The following is a 17195-nucleotide window of genomic DNA, read 5'->3' on the forward strand; positions in this document are numbered from 1 at the left end:
TGAATTAGTTATTTTTCGTTGCGCTTTGAAGCTATTGAACACTTCTGTCAGTCTTGGGGCCAATATCTTTTGAAATGTTTTGTAGAAGGTGTCCGAGTAGCCATCCCGGCCTGGTGCTTTATTTCTCAGAAGTTTCCTGATTGCCTGGGTGACTTTCTCAACTTGGATGTCTCTATCTAATAGCTGCTTGTCTGTTTCCGAGATCTGTGGGAGAGTGATATTGTCTAGGTATACCTTCTGGCTGTCTTCCCTTGGTTCTGATTTATATAAGGCCTGATAATAGGTTGTCATTATTTCCCCCATGTCTTCATTGGTGGTTTTTAGATGGCCTCACTTGTCCCTCAGTTGCATTATGGTTGTCGTGCGGCCCTTGTCTCAGAGTTGTTTTGCCGCCAGGAGTTTGTTTGCTTTGTTAGAGCTAATATAGGATCTCCGTTTCATTCTCATGAGTGCTATCTCCGCTTTTTTGTTCTGTAGCATCACTAGTTTACCCTGTATGTGTTTCAGGGCTAATTGCATATTCCCACTTGGGTGTTTCACCAGTTCTTTTTGCGTTTCCCGGAGTTTCCTCTCTAATTCTTCTTCCCATTTGGTGCGCTGCTTACCTCTTTGCACCTTTAAGGCTATTACTTCTCCCCTCAACTCTGCCTTGAATGCATCCCATACTACCCCCTGTGACATTGCACCTGTATCAATTTCTGCGAAGTATAGTTCTATCTTTCCTTTGATTGATTCCACCATCAGGTTATCCTGAAGAATGTCAGATGGGAATCTCCATGCCCACACTCCTCCCCCGGTTCTATTGATATTAAATGATGCTATTATCGGGGCGTGGTCCGAGAGTGTAATCCCACCTATTTCTATGTCCGTAGCTTTTCCCACTAGTCCCGTGGAGGCCCAAATGTAGTCTATTCTAGATTGTGAATTGTAAACGTGTGAGAAGTGGGTGAAGCCTTGAGTGTCCCCTTTCTTGGCTCGCCAGATATCATAGAGCGCTAGTGTCTTTCGGCTTTCTTCAAAGCCTTAGATGAGACATGTGTGGGCAATCGTGTGGTTGATCTTCTGTCTAGTTTGGGGTCCCATGCTATATTGAGGTCGCCCCCCATTATTATGTCCCCTGTGGCAAATTATTCTAAGGCCTATTTGTCCGCCATTATGTTCTGGATATGTGCTTTTATTCTGTCTTGTATAGCTATGAGAACTCCTGTCCTCTTTCCTTCCACGTTAGCCTGATAGGTTTGTGTGGCCTCCCTTATCCTGATCCTCATTTTGTCACATTTCTTTACATGGGTTTCTTGATACATAATGATGTCTTCTATCATTCTCTAGGCCTGCTGCTCTAATTCGTTCTATTTGACCGGGGTGTTCATCGCCCTGACGTTATTAGTTAGGATCTTTATCGGTCTTGGGGCTCCCGCTATCCATGTTCCTGCACTTCCTGCCCTTTGTGCCCAATATCGCTCCTGCCTGGTGTGTTTCCTCGAGTATTGCCTTCCCCGCTCGTCCTGCCACCCTTGCGTCATTTCCTTGTCCCCATGTCCCCTTCCATCCCCTCCCTCCCTGAGGGGGTCTAGGTTCCTAAAAGCATCCGGACGAGGTGTCCCTCACTCCTGGCCCCCTGACCGCCTCAGGTCCATATTGTGGGGGGTCCCAAACCCCACTTCGGGTTCCACACAGGCCCTTCCTCCTACATCCATGGGCCTGTGTTGTAGATTTCCGGGTGGAGTCTTGCCCCTTCCTTAGGCTATTGCTCTTGTTTGATTAATGTTCTTCCTCATATTACATTGGAGATGTGATACGTGCCATCTTCTCCTTCCTCCTCTATTTTTCCTCCCTACTGTTTTCCATCCTCCAAGTCTGCTGGGGCCTCTTAATCTTTCCTGCGTTCGGGTCTGATTATCCCCATTGTCTTGTTGTAGTCCCAGGTTCTGCTCCCCTTCCTCGCATGACCTTATCCGAGGTTGGTTCCCTTCCCAGGTGAAGAGGAGGCAGAATGGGAAGGTCCATTTGTAGTTCACCTGATTTGCCATTAGATGTGGGATCACTGGGCCCATTTTCCTTTTCTTCTGAAGTGTTGATTGTGCTAGATCTTGATAAAGCTCTACTTATTGACCATTAGAACACCCTAGAGGGTGTTTAGCAATCCTGATTGGTCAATCTGCGGGCTATACGCACTGGTATAGCCCGCAGATTCATTATAGCCCGTAGTTCGAGGTGCATTCACTAACGTGAGCACTCGGCTGTGTGCAGGCAGGGAAGGCATTTCAGAATAGAAAGGGTTAACTTTCCATTCCGAAATGCACGTTGCGAAACCAACGTGTCCACGCAGAGGGGCGCTTTGGAGAAACACAGGAAAGTCAAAGGGAATAGAACGCTTTCGGTTTCATTGCAGATGTTGAAGCCCTTAAATATGTGGAAAAGGGGCAGGCATCAGCAGCTGTGTGACTCGTGGAACGTGTAGAGAAGCTTTGTGTTTCTGGAGAAATTGAAAATGAGTTTTGCATGCACCTCTGAGCGTGTAGTGGAGCAGGGATATGGCAGTGTTACAGAAAGGCACAGCAATGTAAGTGAAATCACCTGTTTGTGGCATGTATGTGCAAATGCATTGGTGAGATGCATAGTATAGTAACTGCATGAATCTGTTGAGTAATGGGAAGGTTACATTTTTGAGTGGAGGAGGGAGTAAAAAAGCACACCTCAATTAAGCTTAATTAAAGGAGGGCGCAGGCATAGGCACAACTGAGTACACTTTATTATCATACTCCTCCCAGCCTAGCACCTGCCACCACCCTATAAAAAAATGAAACAGGTTTAATGGAAGTACAAAACATGTCTGCAACGTTTATTTACCATTTTGCAATTTTTTGTACTTCCATTAAACATGTCTCATTCGTTCAACTTTAATTGAACAGTGAGGGTGTTCTAATAGCTTTATAGACCTGTAGCTCGGGCCGTACCGGGCGTTATGGTCGCTCATACCTCGTTAAAGGCCCTTGCTTAGCTCGGGCCATTAACTCGGTCTTCAGGGCCCATAACTCCCGGTACGGCCCTCCCTGCAGGCCTATAAAGCTATATTAATTCGCATTGGCGCTGCATATCTTGCTTTTTGTAAAATGTGCTCTTTTTGGGCATATGATGATACGGCCGCCAACACATCCCTTGGTCTTGCCCCGGGTTCAGTTGATCTTTTTGTCCTACCCGGTGCAGTCTGTCGACCAATATCTGTGGTTCCGTTTCCTCCGCCAATACTTCTGCGAAGAGTTGAATGACTGTACCCTGTAAGTCCTTGTCCTTGATTGATCCTGGTAGGTTTTTAATTCTAATATGGGATCATCTGAATCTGTTTTCCAGATCCTCACACTGGAGCACGAGATTGTTGGAGACGCGTGCCAGTTTTTCCAGCACTTCATCCAATTTCTGAGTATCCTCTTCCACTTGTTCGACTGCTTTTACCAGTGTGTCAGTCCTCTCTTCCAGCTTTGCAATATCAACCTTCACTTCTTGGAGGGACTGCTTCATATCTTCTTTCAGGGTCTGGAATTGTTCTTGGAGGGAAAGCAGGAATTGACTCTGTAGGTCTTTAAAGCAGTTCTGCATGTCCGCTTTGGTCATTACGTTGTCCCCCATGTCTTAACTTTCTGTGTCGTGTGTGGCTCCAGCATATTCTCCTTTTCTCGTCGTGGTGGTCTCGTTAGCGCTCCAGAGTTGCTTCATGCTTCTGTTCTGTTTTCTTTGTGGGGTGACTGAGCGGGCGTTGTGGTTTTCGCTCTAGATTTTGACCTATATGCTGGTGTTTTGCTCCTTCCCCTGTCCCTCTCCTCCTTCTCTCGGCCCCTTTTTTACATGCCTGGTCGTGGGCGACCCTGTTTCTCGTTGGTCGCCTTTTTTCCTGCTTCCACTCTGCATTTTGAATCTTTTCTGAGACTGTGTTCTTTTCTCTCGTTGTTGTGGTCTGTGTTGGGGTTGGTACCCGTTCCTTCCATTCTGGGAGGGTGGTTTCACTTACGGACTCGAATCTGTTGGGCCTTTGTGCTAGTAGAGCATGTCCTGTTGATTCTCCCTCCTCCTGAGTGGGCCTGTATATCCTTTGCTGTCCACACTGTGGGTTCTGAGCACTACTGTGAGGTTCTGTCCTTCGTTTCTGGGCGATGTGGCGTTGCCTTTTGGTATCGGGGTCTAATTGTGGGTTTGCTGGGCCTCCTTTTGCGGCTCGCTATGTGCGTTCCCCTTTTAGCTAGTCTCCCCTTCCCCCGTGATCTATGCGCTGTTATACTGTTGCTGCGCAGAACCTCCATTGTCGCAGCTTGCCCCGGTATCTGTTGGCCCCGTTCTCCTTGGATTGCACTGCCCTTGAATTGGGGGGGGATCAACCCAAAGTTGTTGGCGAGTATGTGGGCCTGCAAGGTTTAATGGGTTTGCTGTCCCTGTGCTGCGCGGTATGTCCCTCTTCTTTAAGTTTGTTTATTTCATTCCCCCTATGGCGGTTCCTTAAGTCTGGGGCTGCAGTGTATTAGTCTAGCCTTTGAATTACAACTTTGCAGAACGCATTTTGTTGTTTCTTATATTGAAGATTGAATAGGAGAAGATAAAGTCTCCTCTGCTGCCCAAATTGTAAACTATGGAATTAGGAAGACAGGGCTCAAAGCCCCACCTTCCACACTTCATATTCTATGCGATCGTGAGCAAATCTCCTTTCATCACTGTGCCTCAATTTCCTGAGCTACCTGGAGGGGACGTCTCACTCATATTGGTTTATAATATATACTGTTACTCCATAAATGTTTATTACTGTAACCACTTCTATAATTTGAACTGGTGGGTAGGCAGGTTGCAAAGTGAGGGTCTTGTGTATGGGTTGGGAGTTTAGACACAGTGCCAGGTATGGATTTTGTGTTGTGGCCTGGGGAGGCAGTAAGCCAGGTACTGGTCTTTTTCTTTGCCAACTAATGCTGTAGTCTCGATTACAAGCGAGTTCCTTCTTGCGAATCAGCCTTGTCCGATCACCAGATTATGAAGTTTTGTATATACTTGATGCCAAGGCATTGGGGACACTGCGACTGCTATTAACAGTGTAACTAGGGGGGGGGGTGACCTCACCTGCTCGCTTTTCATTATATATCTTTGCATATATCTCAGAAACTCTCCATATGGAAGGTTCTTGCTTAGGGAAAGCAAATATAGGCCATATAGGCCATACTTGATTTTTATATAATATCCCAGCTTGGGCAAACTTGCCAGTCACCTTGATTCGATCAGTCTATCAGAATGGTTGTGGGATCTCAGATCTTGCCCTGTGCATTCCACCCATATGTGCATTGCTTTACAGGGGCTTCTGATTGAGGTTATGCCTAAGATTGATGGCTTACATTTCAAATGGGGGATATCATAGGCTTGGTACGGAATGGCCAGGTCTGCTTCTAAGTCAAGCCACCAAGGTGCTGGATGGGTGGTGTAGTTAGGGTACCAGTTCTGGCCTTGCTTGATTGTGAATTTTGGGAAACTAACTCCCCCCTTGAAAGTGGTGCAATTTGAGTCTGTGTAGCAACATCCTTGCCTTCTTCTTGTTTCACAAGAATTGAGTAAGCTTATTATTAATGGTTTTAAGGAATTGAAATAGCAGGCTCAGGGGCAGCATAGTAAGGGTATACATAATCATGGGAGTGATGGACATTTCAATGGTTCCATCCTACCACACCATGAAAAACTAAGAGGGGACCATCTAGACAGCAGGGTATCAATTTGTCCTATGATCTCGTCAACGTTCATCTTGATCGTGTGAGTGATATCGTTGAAGAATAGTATGCCCAGATATTTGATCTCCGACAGTTTCCAGAGCTAGCTGGTGTTATCACAGTGAGCTCTGACGCAGTATTTGCTCAAGGGCATACCCTCTCTCTTATCTGCATTGAGCCTATATCCTGACACACTGGAGTACCGCTAGATCTCTCCCAGGAACAGGGCAAGCAAGCTCTGGGGGTCTTCTAGGAGGGCCAGGATATCATCAGCATAGGCAGCTGTTTTAATCTTCAGTGAGGGGGTGTCCACCCCTCTGATTGCTTGGTTTACCCTCATTCGTTTCAGGAGGGGTTCTAGCACTAGGATAAAGAGGAGCGAGGACAAGCGGAATCCTTGTTTATTCCTATGGTGCCGTGGAAAGTATGGAGAGAAGGTACCATTAACATATACTGTGGACCTTGAGTGCTTTCACAGGGTGAGTATTAGGGAGATAAAATTCGGTCTGAAAACATGCCCTCTCAGAGCCTCCTTTAAAAAGGTCAACCTCACTGCGTCGAAGGCCTTTTCCATGTCGAGCATCGCAGCCACCCATAGCTTGTCTGTTTTCTCTGCAAATCTATCATGCCATACAGCAGGCAGGTAGTCATCACAGAGAACCTTCCCTTGACAAATCCATCCTGGTCCTTATGTGCTAGCTTGGGAAGGACTGGGTCTATCCTCATGGCTATGATTTTTGCAAAAATCTTAGCCTCAGCATTTATGAGACATATAGGTAGGTAATTCTTTGCCGACCAGGGATCTCTCCCCGTTTGTGGGAATTCATTTATTTGTTGGACATTTGTATGGCACCCATACACAGGTGTATCCAGGTGCCACAAGACAAGATGCAGGGGGAGGGGAAATCAGCAAAAGTAGAACAACAAAAAAACTGTTATATTGGCCTTGTGACAATTCTACCGTGAAAGTGCATGACAAGATATAAGTGCAAGGGGGTGGGGAGTAGAGGGAGAAGTGCAGGAGTGAAGTACCCTCACTGGTGGTTGCAGGCAAGTGCTGGGGGGGCCAAGGCAACAAGTGGAAAAGGGGGGAGGGGAGGATGAGCACAGTGGACAAAGAAGACCATGTTGGGCTAGTCCAGGAAAGGGAGCCTCAGGGCAAGTGCTGGTAAAGGATGCTGGGGGGACAGGTAGGGGGTGGTCTGTCCCCTGTATGACTCTGAAGGGACCAGGCCCCAGTCACAGTGGCAGATGGAGGGTTTAGCACAAGAGGGGAGGGGGAAGAGGACAAAAGGAAAGTCTTGAGAAGTTTCTGGGAACTTAAGAAGATCTGGCTCAAGTCTGAGGGGGGAGGGAGGCTGTTCCAGAGGGAGGAGCCAGCTGAGGAAAGGGATCTACCTTCCACTCTCTGCTTGGAGAAATATTTGATCTGTAGAGAGTTGGAGCCAGAAGACCGAAGGACTCTGGCCGGGAGGTATTTCGAGAGAGAAAACTGGATGTAAAGAGGTCTTGAATTTGATCCACATAGTCCCCGGGAGACAGTGGAGAGATTTTAGGGCTGGAGAGATGTGGTCCCTTGGCCTGAGGCCAAGGATAAGTCTCAGTGTTATTTTGGAATAGTTGAAGGGGGTGAAGGGAGTTAAGGAAAATTGAGCAAGATGCTGTTGCAGTAGTCCAACCTGGAGAGGACCAGAGCTCTGGAGACATTGAGTTTCTGGGAAAAGGTGAGGAAAGTGAGAATGCCTCTGAGGAGGTGTAGCTGATTACGGAACTTCTTGGCAAGATCTGCAAAGTGAAGAGAGAAGGAGCGAGAAGAGTCAGAGATGACATCAAGGTTTTTTGCCTCACAAGAGGGTATGGGGAGGGACCTATTGAGGGCGGCCAGACGTTAGGAGGGAATGAGGGAGTTGGGGTCCCAATGAGAAGGATCCAATTCTGATTGGCATTAAGGCAGAGATCATTGGCAGGGCACCATGCCTGATTAGTAGTCAGACAGTCGGGATGAGAGAGGAGGAAGAGGAGGCAGTGGAGGGAAGCTTAAAGGAGAGCTGTGTGTCGTCTGCATAACACTGGAAGTGGGGAAAGAAGGAGGAGATCAGGTGGGTTGGAGGAACAAGATAGATGTTTAAGAGCCACATCTAGAGGATAGAGCCTTGAGGGACGCCCCAAGTGGAGAGTGTGATAGGGGGGAAAAAGGGGCCCAGCTGGACCTGAAAAGGACCGTCAGAGAGGAATAAGGTCAACCAGTCCAGTGATGTCAAGGGTGTCACAGAGCCGATTTGTCAGGGTGGCATGATTGACCATGTTGAAGGCAGAGGAAAGATACCAAAGGTTAAGAACAGATGGAGGGTTGGAATATAGATTTGAGAGTAAGTCTTCACAGGGGTTCAGTAGAGTGGTTTCCATGCCTCTGGCTGCTCTGAAGCCAGACTGAAACCATCTCAAATGTAGACACAATTTGGGAGGCAGATTAGGCCAAGCACTGTGGTCTGTGCCCACAATTACAGCTCACCCTGAAAAAAAAGATTACGAGGTGCCAGATTTTGCCCTGCTATGTCTGTGAGGGCATCCAAAGCCAGATTCCATCATAATGGTGTCAGTACATTGCAGGCTGCCTAATTGGGCAACACCGCTGACCGCACCTCTGGATGAAGAGGGCAGAACATTGGAAGCCATTGGCCCCGAGGTATCAGTATCTGCCTCCATGACCACCAGGTTGACCTATATGCTTGCAATGACAGTCCACTATGGCGCAAAATGAATAAGTACCTGGAACACCTACAAGCAGAACTGCAGGAAGAGATGCTGAATATTTTTAAGGAGGGCAAGACAGCCTTGGGTCATGCTATTGATTCATCAGCGCAGGTTGCAGATTCTGGATTTTGCCAGCTTGCCCACTGTGCAGTCCTATGAAAACAAGCTTCGATGAAGGTCATTAGCTTCCGACCTGAAGTACAAGGTCAGATTATTGAAATGCCCTTCAATGGACATGACCTCTTTGACAAGAAGATAAATAACTTCAAAGGCATAAAATTACATACAGACACAACTAGTTCCTTGCAAGACAAGGAGAGATGATCCTTCCGCTCCATCATAAAAGGCAATTCTAGAATTAGGAAGACATCTTCCAGGTTCTACCATACCAGACCTTCTTAATCATCACACATGGCCTCGTCCAGGTACCAGAAAGCGCCACAATATTCTGCAGAAAGGGGCTGGAGTGGATCAAGACATCCAACTCTCTATGTCCAAACAAGCTTGACTTGTCTGCGTTCCACTCCCCACACAGCACCCTGGTGTGGGGGGGGTCAGATCTAAGAGGATGCAAGTCAGTGATATGCCGTTACTGAGGACAAGGAAAACTGAGTGTATGGCAAGACTGCACGCGCCCCACCTGTGGATTTGCGTAGTCTGCAATTGGCACAACTGAAACAGGAAGTTGAAAAGCTCCTTGTGAAAAGGAGAGTGGAACTTGTGCCCTATCCTCCCAGAGGGCAAGGAATGTGCCCAGGATACTTCAGGATAAAGAGCAAGAATGGGGAGTGGCAGCCCATATAGAGCTGCACTCTCAAAAAACTCATCAAGCTTTTTAGTTTGGAAATGTCCGCGTTGCAGCAGAACATTCCATGGATAGAATAAGGAGAATGGCTAGCCACTGTGAGAGGATGCTTACTCCCACATCCGGATTCACCAGAGGCACCAACGCTACCCCAGATTCACAGTAGGAAGCCAACATTACCAGTTCTGCATTCTACATTTCGGATTCAGATCTGCACATAGAGGGTTTACCAAATGTTTGCCGCCAGTTGCCACCCATCTGCAAAGAGTGGGAGTCCAGGTATTCCCATATCTCGACAACTGGCTAATAAAGGGCTCCTCGCTAATGATAGCCCAGGAAAGTGTGCAGTGGGCAATGCCATCCCTCAATGAACCAGGATTTTCTATCAATGCTGCAACGTCATCCCTAGGAGCGAGGAATGACATATCATACCTGAGGTCAGGCCATCTAAGGAAAAGGTACTCGCTCTGTCAGCACTGGCAAAAAAGCTCTCATCTAAGACAACCTGCACTGTGCTGGGATTCAAATTCCTTCTGGGCATTATGTCCTCCTGTATGTATCTCCTGCCCCACTGCAGACCGCAAATGCGCGTCCTGTCCATAGAAATAGAAAATGGACTTTCTCACTTTTCTTCTATTTTCCCTGCTGGCGCCTACCATCTTTGTTTCAGTTTGTTCAGGATATTGGGCATGTGCAATAAACATGGGAATATAGGAATCCATGTGCAATAAACATAGAGCCCATTACCCGTAAGAAATAAATATGTATTTGCACCCTGGAGAATAGTGATCACCCCTGACTCAGAGGCGTATAGGGGCGTTAATAGTATAGGTCGACATCGAGGCCTTCGCTTCACTTTAAGGTCTCACTGAGGAGATGTAATAGGTCCTCTACACCCCTGAGGGGGGAGATTGCTGTAATATTACATATTTAGGCATTGGAAAGAAAGTTGTGCTTGGTGGACCCTGTGTGTTCTTTCACCTACATTCACAAAAGACACATTGAAATTTGAATCCTGCACATACAAGATCGCTCTAAATAATTGTTTGCTGTTGTGAGGGAAACCTCCTGCCACCATATCTTTCCTTTGGCAAAAGTCAACAAAATGACTTACTTTTGTTGTTTTACAAACTTGAGCAAATACATTTGGGAATCTCAGCAAAACACCTTAAACTCCCTCGACTATCCAATTAAATACCTGCTATGAAGACCACCTCTCTCCATCATGACCCTATTCCTGGCAGCATTCCAGCAGCTATTTCTCTTTTTAGGGTTCCTCTCTTTAACGCCTCTCTGATATCATGGAAAAATGACCAATAACTATTCAGGTGATTGCTGAACAATTTCTTAGTAAAAATCAAACAGGACAAAACAAACCAACAACAGGACGAGATGAAAGTCACAACCCCATCCCTTTGTTCACCACTCTCTTATACCCAAAGGAGCACATGCATTTCAATCGAAGGGGTGGTGCAGACAGGGCAAGGAATCATACAGAAACAAAGCCCCACTATACGAGTCTTTGATACCCCCTGCATTCTTGCATGTTAGTCAGTGTTATGATGGAGGACAGCATAGCAGGATACATTTAGTGAAGGTGAAAATACTCCTCAAAGATTCACACACGCTCTGATGCAGGTGAGAATGCTTACAATATGATGACTTCTGTCTACTAAGGCTGCTTTTCCTAAGAAAGCGGGAACCTAAAACACACTTACATATGCCAAAAGGGAAATACGCCAGAAGCGAGAGATGTGCAGGTGAGCATTCCTACACTCTAGGCAACAGTGGTGGCTGGTGACTTTTTATAGTTTTGGGGCCTAAATGTTTGACCCTGAAATCGTCAGCAAGTGAGGGCAGTGGAAGAGCATAAACACCAAAAGTGGAGGTTCAATTAGTTTTCCCGAGAACATTTTTAGAAATTGGGGTCTGCACTGTGCCGTTGACTGCAGAATTTCACACATACATTACCTAAAAAACATTAGGATTTAGATACTAATGATGGTCATATATTCTGAAATGTGCAAAGGTGCATTTTAAAGCAACTTGTGTTGAGCATAGCAGGTGCGAATGTTGTATGCACAAAGAAACTTCATTGTACTGTATGGTAAGAAAAACAAAGTATAACCTGCCAGTCAACTTACTGTAACATTATGATACAAGTACAAACACAGTGACGAGGAAATCCACAGCAGACACCCCTGCATATGTGATGCAAACACACACACATCAGCCACCCAGAGGACAGTTGGCATGGTGTGCGTATGGAGAGGAGATGCTCTTGAGTTCAAGGAGACCTGGCGATGTGTGTGCTCTATGCTGTTAGGACAAGGAGGGGAGAAGTCCATCCACAGGGGGGAGGAAGGCGAGGATGGGAGTAGACACTGGACACTGATATGCAAATGATACAAGCCCTACACTGGCCTGAGATCAGAGGGCAAAGGGCAGGCCAACCATGTCATCAGTAACAGGCCTGCACTGCTTCCCAAGTAAAAACTAAATGAGAATATCGCAGCTTGCGTGCTTCACCACTATTTGACAACACCGTGCACAATCTGAGGCGTGTAACCGCTTTCTCCATAACCCACAGTAATGGAATCAGAGAATTGTGCCAGTGGTATCCCTTTTTAATATGTCAACTAATGCTTGTGTGATGTAAGCAATCAAGTGCCATGCATGTTTGAACACCTTACATGCCTGTCATCTTGATGTGTGGCCATATCTGGGCTGTGCTGTGAGTAGGCTATGCCAGTGCAACTTCCTTTTGACATCTAAGAAATGGTTGCTACTGTAACCAGAAAATGAGTTTTAATAATGTAATTCATCTGATAAAATAATCCCTGGGCATTTCCTGAGTGCAATTCTGGAGATGTATAGGCACCTAGATCCAGAGAAAACTATTTATTTATTTATTTTAATGTATTTACTTATTTATTTATTTGATATTTGTAAGGCATCTATAAAACAAATGGTGTTTGACATATAGGTGCTAAAAGACAAAAAAGGGAGGGAGGCAAGGGAGAACGATACAATAACGGCCCTACTAGGCCTTGTGACATGCGGATCCTTCAAGTTCAGACTAAGAAGTGCGAGGGAGGGAGGGGGCGAGTGCTGGTCTGTGCAGAAAAACGCAGTGCTAAAATGGTAAGGGAAACAGGGTGAAGAGGCAAGGTACAGGTACTAAGGGGAGGCCAGAGGGCAAGTGCAAGGGAATGCAGGTAAGTGTAGGAAAGGGGGCGGACTGGGAGGAGGGGCCTGGAGCCCTGCAGTACTCAGAGAAAGCCAGGCAGCCAGTCACTGGTATTAGCAGGGGAGGGGAGCGTGAAGGAGGTTGGGAGAAAAGGAGGGTTTTGAGGAGCCTCCGAAACTTAGAGGGGAGGGAGACCATTTTAGAGGGAGGCTCCTGCAGAGGAGAGAGATCTACCCCCCACTCCTTGCTTAGAGAAGTGTCTGATTTGCAGAGAGTTGGAGCTAGCCAACTGAAGGGCTCTAGCTGGGATGTATTTAAGCAGAGAGCGTTTGATGTGGCGGGGTCCCAGGCCCCAGAAAGCCTTGTGGATGATGCAAAGGGTCTTGAATTTGATCCTAATACCAACCCGGGAGCCAGTGGAGAGAAATTAGGACTGGAGAGATGCAGTCCCTGGGCTTGAGGCCAAGGATTAGACCTGCAGTCCTATTCTGGATTAGATGGAGGGGATGAAGGGAGATGGAGGAAGAGGTTGTTACAGTAAAGCCTAGAGAGGACCAGAGCTCTGGATACAAGGGGTTTCTGGGGGAAGGTGAGGAAAGGGAGAATACCTCTGAGGAGGTGCAGCTGATTGTGGGCCTTCTTGGCAAGGTCCGCGATGTGAGGTGAGATGTAGAGAGAGAGGATTCAAAGATGACACCAAGGTTTTTTTGCCTCTGACAAGTGGGTAAAGGGAGGGGATCCATACTGGGGGACCAGACGGAGAGAGGTAAGGAGGGAGTTGGGGTCCCAATGAAAAGGATCTCAGTCTGACTGGCATTAAGGAAGAGATCATTGGCAGCACACCATGACTGGATAGCAGTCAGACAGTCAGGGAGGAGGGAGGAGGGAAACTTGAAGGAGAGCTGCATGTCGTCTGCATAACACTGTAAGTGAGGAGAGAAGGAAGGGGTTAAGTGAGCCAAAGGGGCAAGGGAGATGTTGAAAAGCCACGCATTGCGAGAGTACAGAGTCTTGAGGGATGCCGCAGGTGGAAAGAGATGGGGAGAGAAAAGGGTGCAGTTGAACCAGGGAAAGTCGGTTGGAGAGGAAGGCGGTCAACCAATCCAGTGCCAGGCCCGTGATGCCAAGGGGGTCATGGAGCCGATACGTCAGGGTGGCATTAGACAAAGTTAACTGGAACGCATGCAAAAGCACCCTGCATTCAGGTGGTAACATGGAACAGCAGAGACTACTTACATTAGGGGTGGGATGTCTCCATTTGCTTCTACTGTATCCAGTTGCAGACATACCCTTTGGCAGTCAGGCAAAACCCCTCTCTTCCTCTCCCAAGCCCAATGAGGACAGGGAAGGCCCACTGAGTTTAGTGCTATTCAGTAACTAAGACCACCGTTTTTTCAAACTTCAGTAAAAGGTACATTTACAATGCTTATAATGCTATCACATACAATCAACCATTGTTTATGCTTCACCTTTACAAACACAAGAAGAATGCTTAATTATCTTGCTTCAGGAGTTGCAGAAATGGCACCCAGCTTGCTCTGAGTCAAGTTGGGAAAAGGTGAAAACGCATGAATGGTTTCACATGATGGCTGTGCAGTGCTAGCGTGCAAAGGCGGACACAGAGATGGTATTTTGGCTATAGACATTTATTAAATGCAGTAAGAACCTATGTCTTCATACTAATAGTAGGGGAGGTTTCCCTGCCTCAACCTAGAATTACTCTATTGCTCGTCAGGATGTAAGTCAAAAGAAACTTAAATACTGTCCTCTGTCCATACCAACCAGTCTACCCTGCCACTAAGAAAGTAAACCAACAAAATTGGAAAGTTTTGAATTAATCATAACTGCTGGCATTGCTCTGGGCAACTTCCATTTAATTGTTTTAACCCGTCGGAGCAATTACAGAAGAGGATGATTGTAAAGTAATCTTTCTCCTGTCACCAATAGGAGCAGCCCAGCCCAAACAGCCAGGCCACATCACCTTTACAGAGGAGTACAAGCGGCCTAAAACGTATCTCGCCCTTGTTTGGCCTAATCATAGATTGTCAACAGTGACTACATGGTATTGCGGTTAAAGTATTCAGTATATTAGACATACCTAGGAAAACATATTGTTAGAATAACATGTTGTTGCAATAGTGAGAAGATCAATACATTTCTATATAAACTCCGATCGTATCCCGGGGGTGAGTTAAAGAAAGGAAAAACATATTTCACAGAGGTAGTCTGCTAAACATTGTAGGCATATGATCAACAGATCTCACCTGACGCCCCTTATCTCTTCATTTCAGGTCATGTCTGCTTTAGGTTTGGTGTCAGTTTCAGCGGCCATCTTGACATCTCCCACTTCTTTTTTTGTATATCCTGTTTCTTGCAGCACTTGATGTATGTAGGCCAATAGATTAACCGCACGGTGTGTGATGGGGTTTCCTGCCCGTGTTCTGTTTGCCGAATCCCCCCCCCCCCGCCCCTTCCTGCACCAGGCAATCTGCCCAAGCTCTCCACCGCAGATTGAGTGAACTCCTCCAGGACTCACAGTGCTACAGCCAATGCCCGGAGGACCCCGAGAGCAGGCATGGGGGTACGGAAGAGAGGCACAGGAGCACATAAGGAAGGTGAGATTGTGGACTGTGGGTGCTCAGGGAAAGGGCGGGGACATGGAGCCCAGAAAGGAAGTAGAAAGCCCTGCTGCAAGGAATAGACAGGGATGCAAGGGTTAATATCCAGGGAAGGCAAGGATGTATGTCAGGGTGAAGGATGGGGACGAGGTTCAAAGTAAGGCGAGAGCCCCATGCAGTGTTTTGTTAACTTCAGGTCATCCATGGCTGCCTTGTCCAAGCCTTCACGTGCGCACATCTCGCCTGCCCATGTGTAAGGGCTGCATTGAAACTACTCACGCTTGGCCGCACCCTTTATTTGGGGACAGCCACGTTTATCCCCCCGACCCCTATCGCAGAAGAGGGCCTGGTTTCTGAAAGCCTCTCGTGTAAGGGCCAGTGCAAGTCACGGCATTTTGGGGCACGCCTTGTGACAAGCAGTGATTGATCTTGGAAGGATAGCTCAGGGGCAACGCGCTCGCCTTGGAAGCAAGACGACAGCGGAGCAACACAGGTTTGATCCCCGGCCTGCGTTTAGACTCCTCTGGGGATTACGTGTGTTTTAAATGACCAATTACAATTGCTCTCTTCCAACCTTCTTTAGGCTTGGGCTTTTCTTCCAATTGCACAATGGTGTCAATGTATCTTTCAGTGTTCTTAATTCAACAACACATGTGTGGATCCATTGGACTAATGTGGGTAGCCCCTTTATGTTTTTGCTGGCTTCTTCGTGTGGTGATCTCTTTTTCTCTCCAGTGAATCTTAAATCCATCCCCCAACCCCCCTCCACCCCCGCTGGAGACTGCAAGTCTCCTCTCATAAGGCTGCCAGGGTAGGCTACTATAAAAGTGCCCCATTTTCTCTCTGGGTTATTTTTCTCACCCAGACGTGGTGTCAGTGTTACACATTGGTGGCACATGTGTACTTTGTACGTGGTATCACCATGCTGTAGCCCTTGTGCCCTCAACATGAGTAAAATGGATATCTGGTGGGTTTTTGTTGTTTTTTAAATTCTTTTATTTGTATATTGTCCAGAAAACTGAACTTAGTTCAATAACCGTCATAAATAACATCATGTTTTAAAAGAAATTACCCCATTAACACACGTCTGGTCATTTTCTAAATCATACCCAAATACATCTTAGTAACATAATGTATTGGGCAACAGCGCGAAACAAACAATTATCCCAAAATAGAACCACAGATGTTCAACAACAACAAAACACACAACAGCCAGACACACATAAATCCATCACGCTCACAACATAGCACAACCTCTCCCGTAACCCCCTAACTATACTATAATTCAGTGCAACACACATGGAACCCATGGCATATAGGTCATGAAATGGCGGCCACAACTTCAGGTAAAGATCCCCTTGGTCTTGATTCAACAGCAAAACCTTTTCAAAGCTGGGCAGGACCTGCAGCTCAGTCAGCCACTCCTCCACATGCTAAAGACAATGGGTAAGTCTCTCGTAACCAGGACTAATGTCTGGCAGAGGGTCTCCCAGGACCTAACTTGTTAATTTACTCCTCCACATGTGGCTTTCTTTCAATATCTGCTTTGCCGCCATCACCACAGCTCTGTTAATCCACTGATATACCTGGTATTCTTTAATCCGGTGAGCTGTCCATTGGCTGTGCTGTCCTCTGTTTTCACGTTTCACGGCGAGAACGCCAGTTTGAACTGGCTGTTGGTCTGCCAGACATCACAATCCACTATGTGTTTGTGTGGGCCTGTGAAACAGGAGAGAGGCTGTCCGCCCCTTATTGTCAGGCTGGTCAATATTTGCGAAGTACACGGGATGTGATTGGAGGGCTGGAGGAGACCCTGAGCCATTAACTAGCCTATTGCCTGGAACCATGTCTTAGTCGCCAGAAAAAGAAGTCAGTGTTGAGGATCCTTGAGGGAAGATCTGTGCTTACAACTCCTAATCCTCCAGAATTCACATCTCTGCTTCTTCCCTTTAAGAGGAATCCTGCATCAGTGGCCTCCAATAGTCAACTCCTCCTCTGTAGCCTTTGTGTGCTCCCCTAAAGCTCCTGCATTGTGTCAATCTCCAACACAGGAGTGAGTGCCCCCCCTGCACTTCTGGAGACCAGCTGCTGTTTCT

General features: G+C 46.9%; 1 protein-coding gene across 3 annotated transcripts in view; it reads left to right on the forward strand.

Annotated features, from left to right (window-relative positions):
* Window positions 1-2384: 2384 nt before the first annotated feature.
* Window positions 2385-17195, forward strand: part of LOC138580144 (natural killer cells antigen CD94-like) — a 139117-nt gene continuing 124306 nt past the window's right edge. For 2 of the 3 annotated variants that reach the window (XM_069650464.1, XM_069650465.1), the window contains exon 1: window positions 14987-15096. In XM_069650464.1, coding sequence (XP_069506565.1) covers window positions 15057-15096 — 40 coding nt within the window. In that variant the 5' untranslated portion in view covers window positions 14987-15056. Of the gene's footprint in view, window positions 2564-14986; window positions 15097-17195 lie in introns of those variants that run through there. The other variant, XM_069650466.1, reaches the window with a different exon arrangement.

Source organism: Ambystoma mexicanum, chromosome 3p (assembly GCF_040938575.1).
Source record: "Ambystoma mexicanum isolate Mex_15411 chromosome 3p, UKY_AmexF1_1, whole genome shotgun sequence".
Lineage (NCBI taxonomy): Eukaryota > Metazoa > Chordata > Amphibia > Caudata > Ambystomatidae > Ambystoma > Ambystoma mexicanum.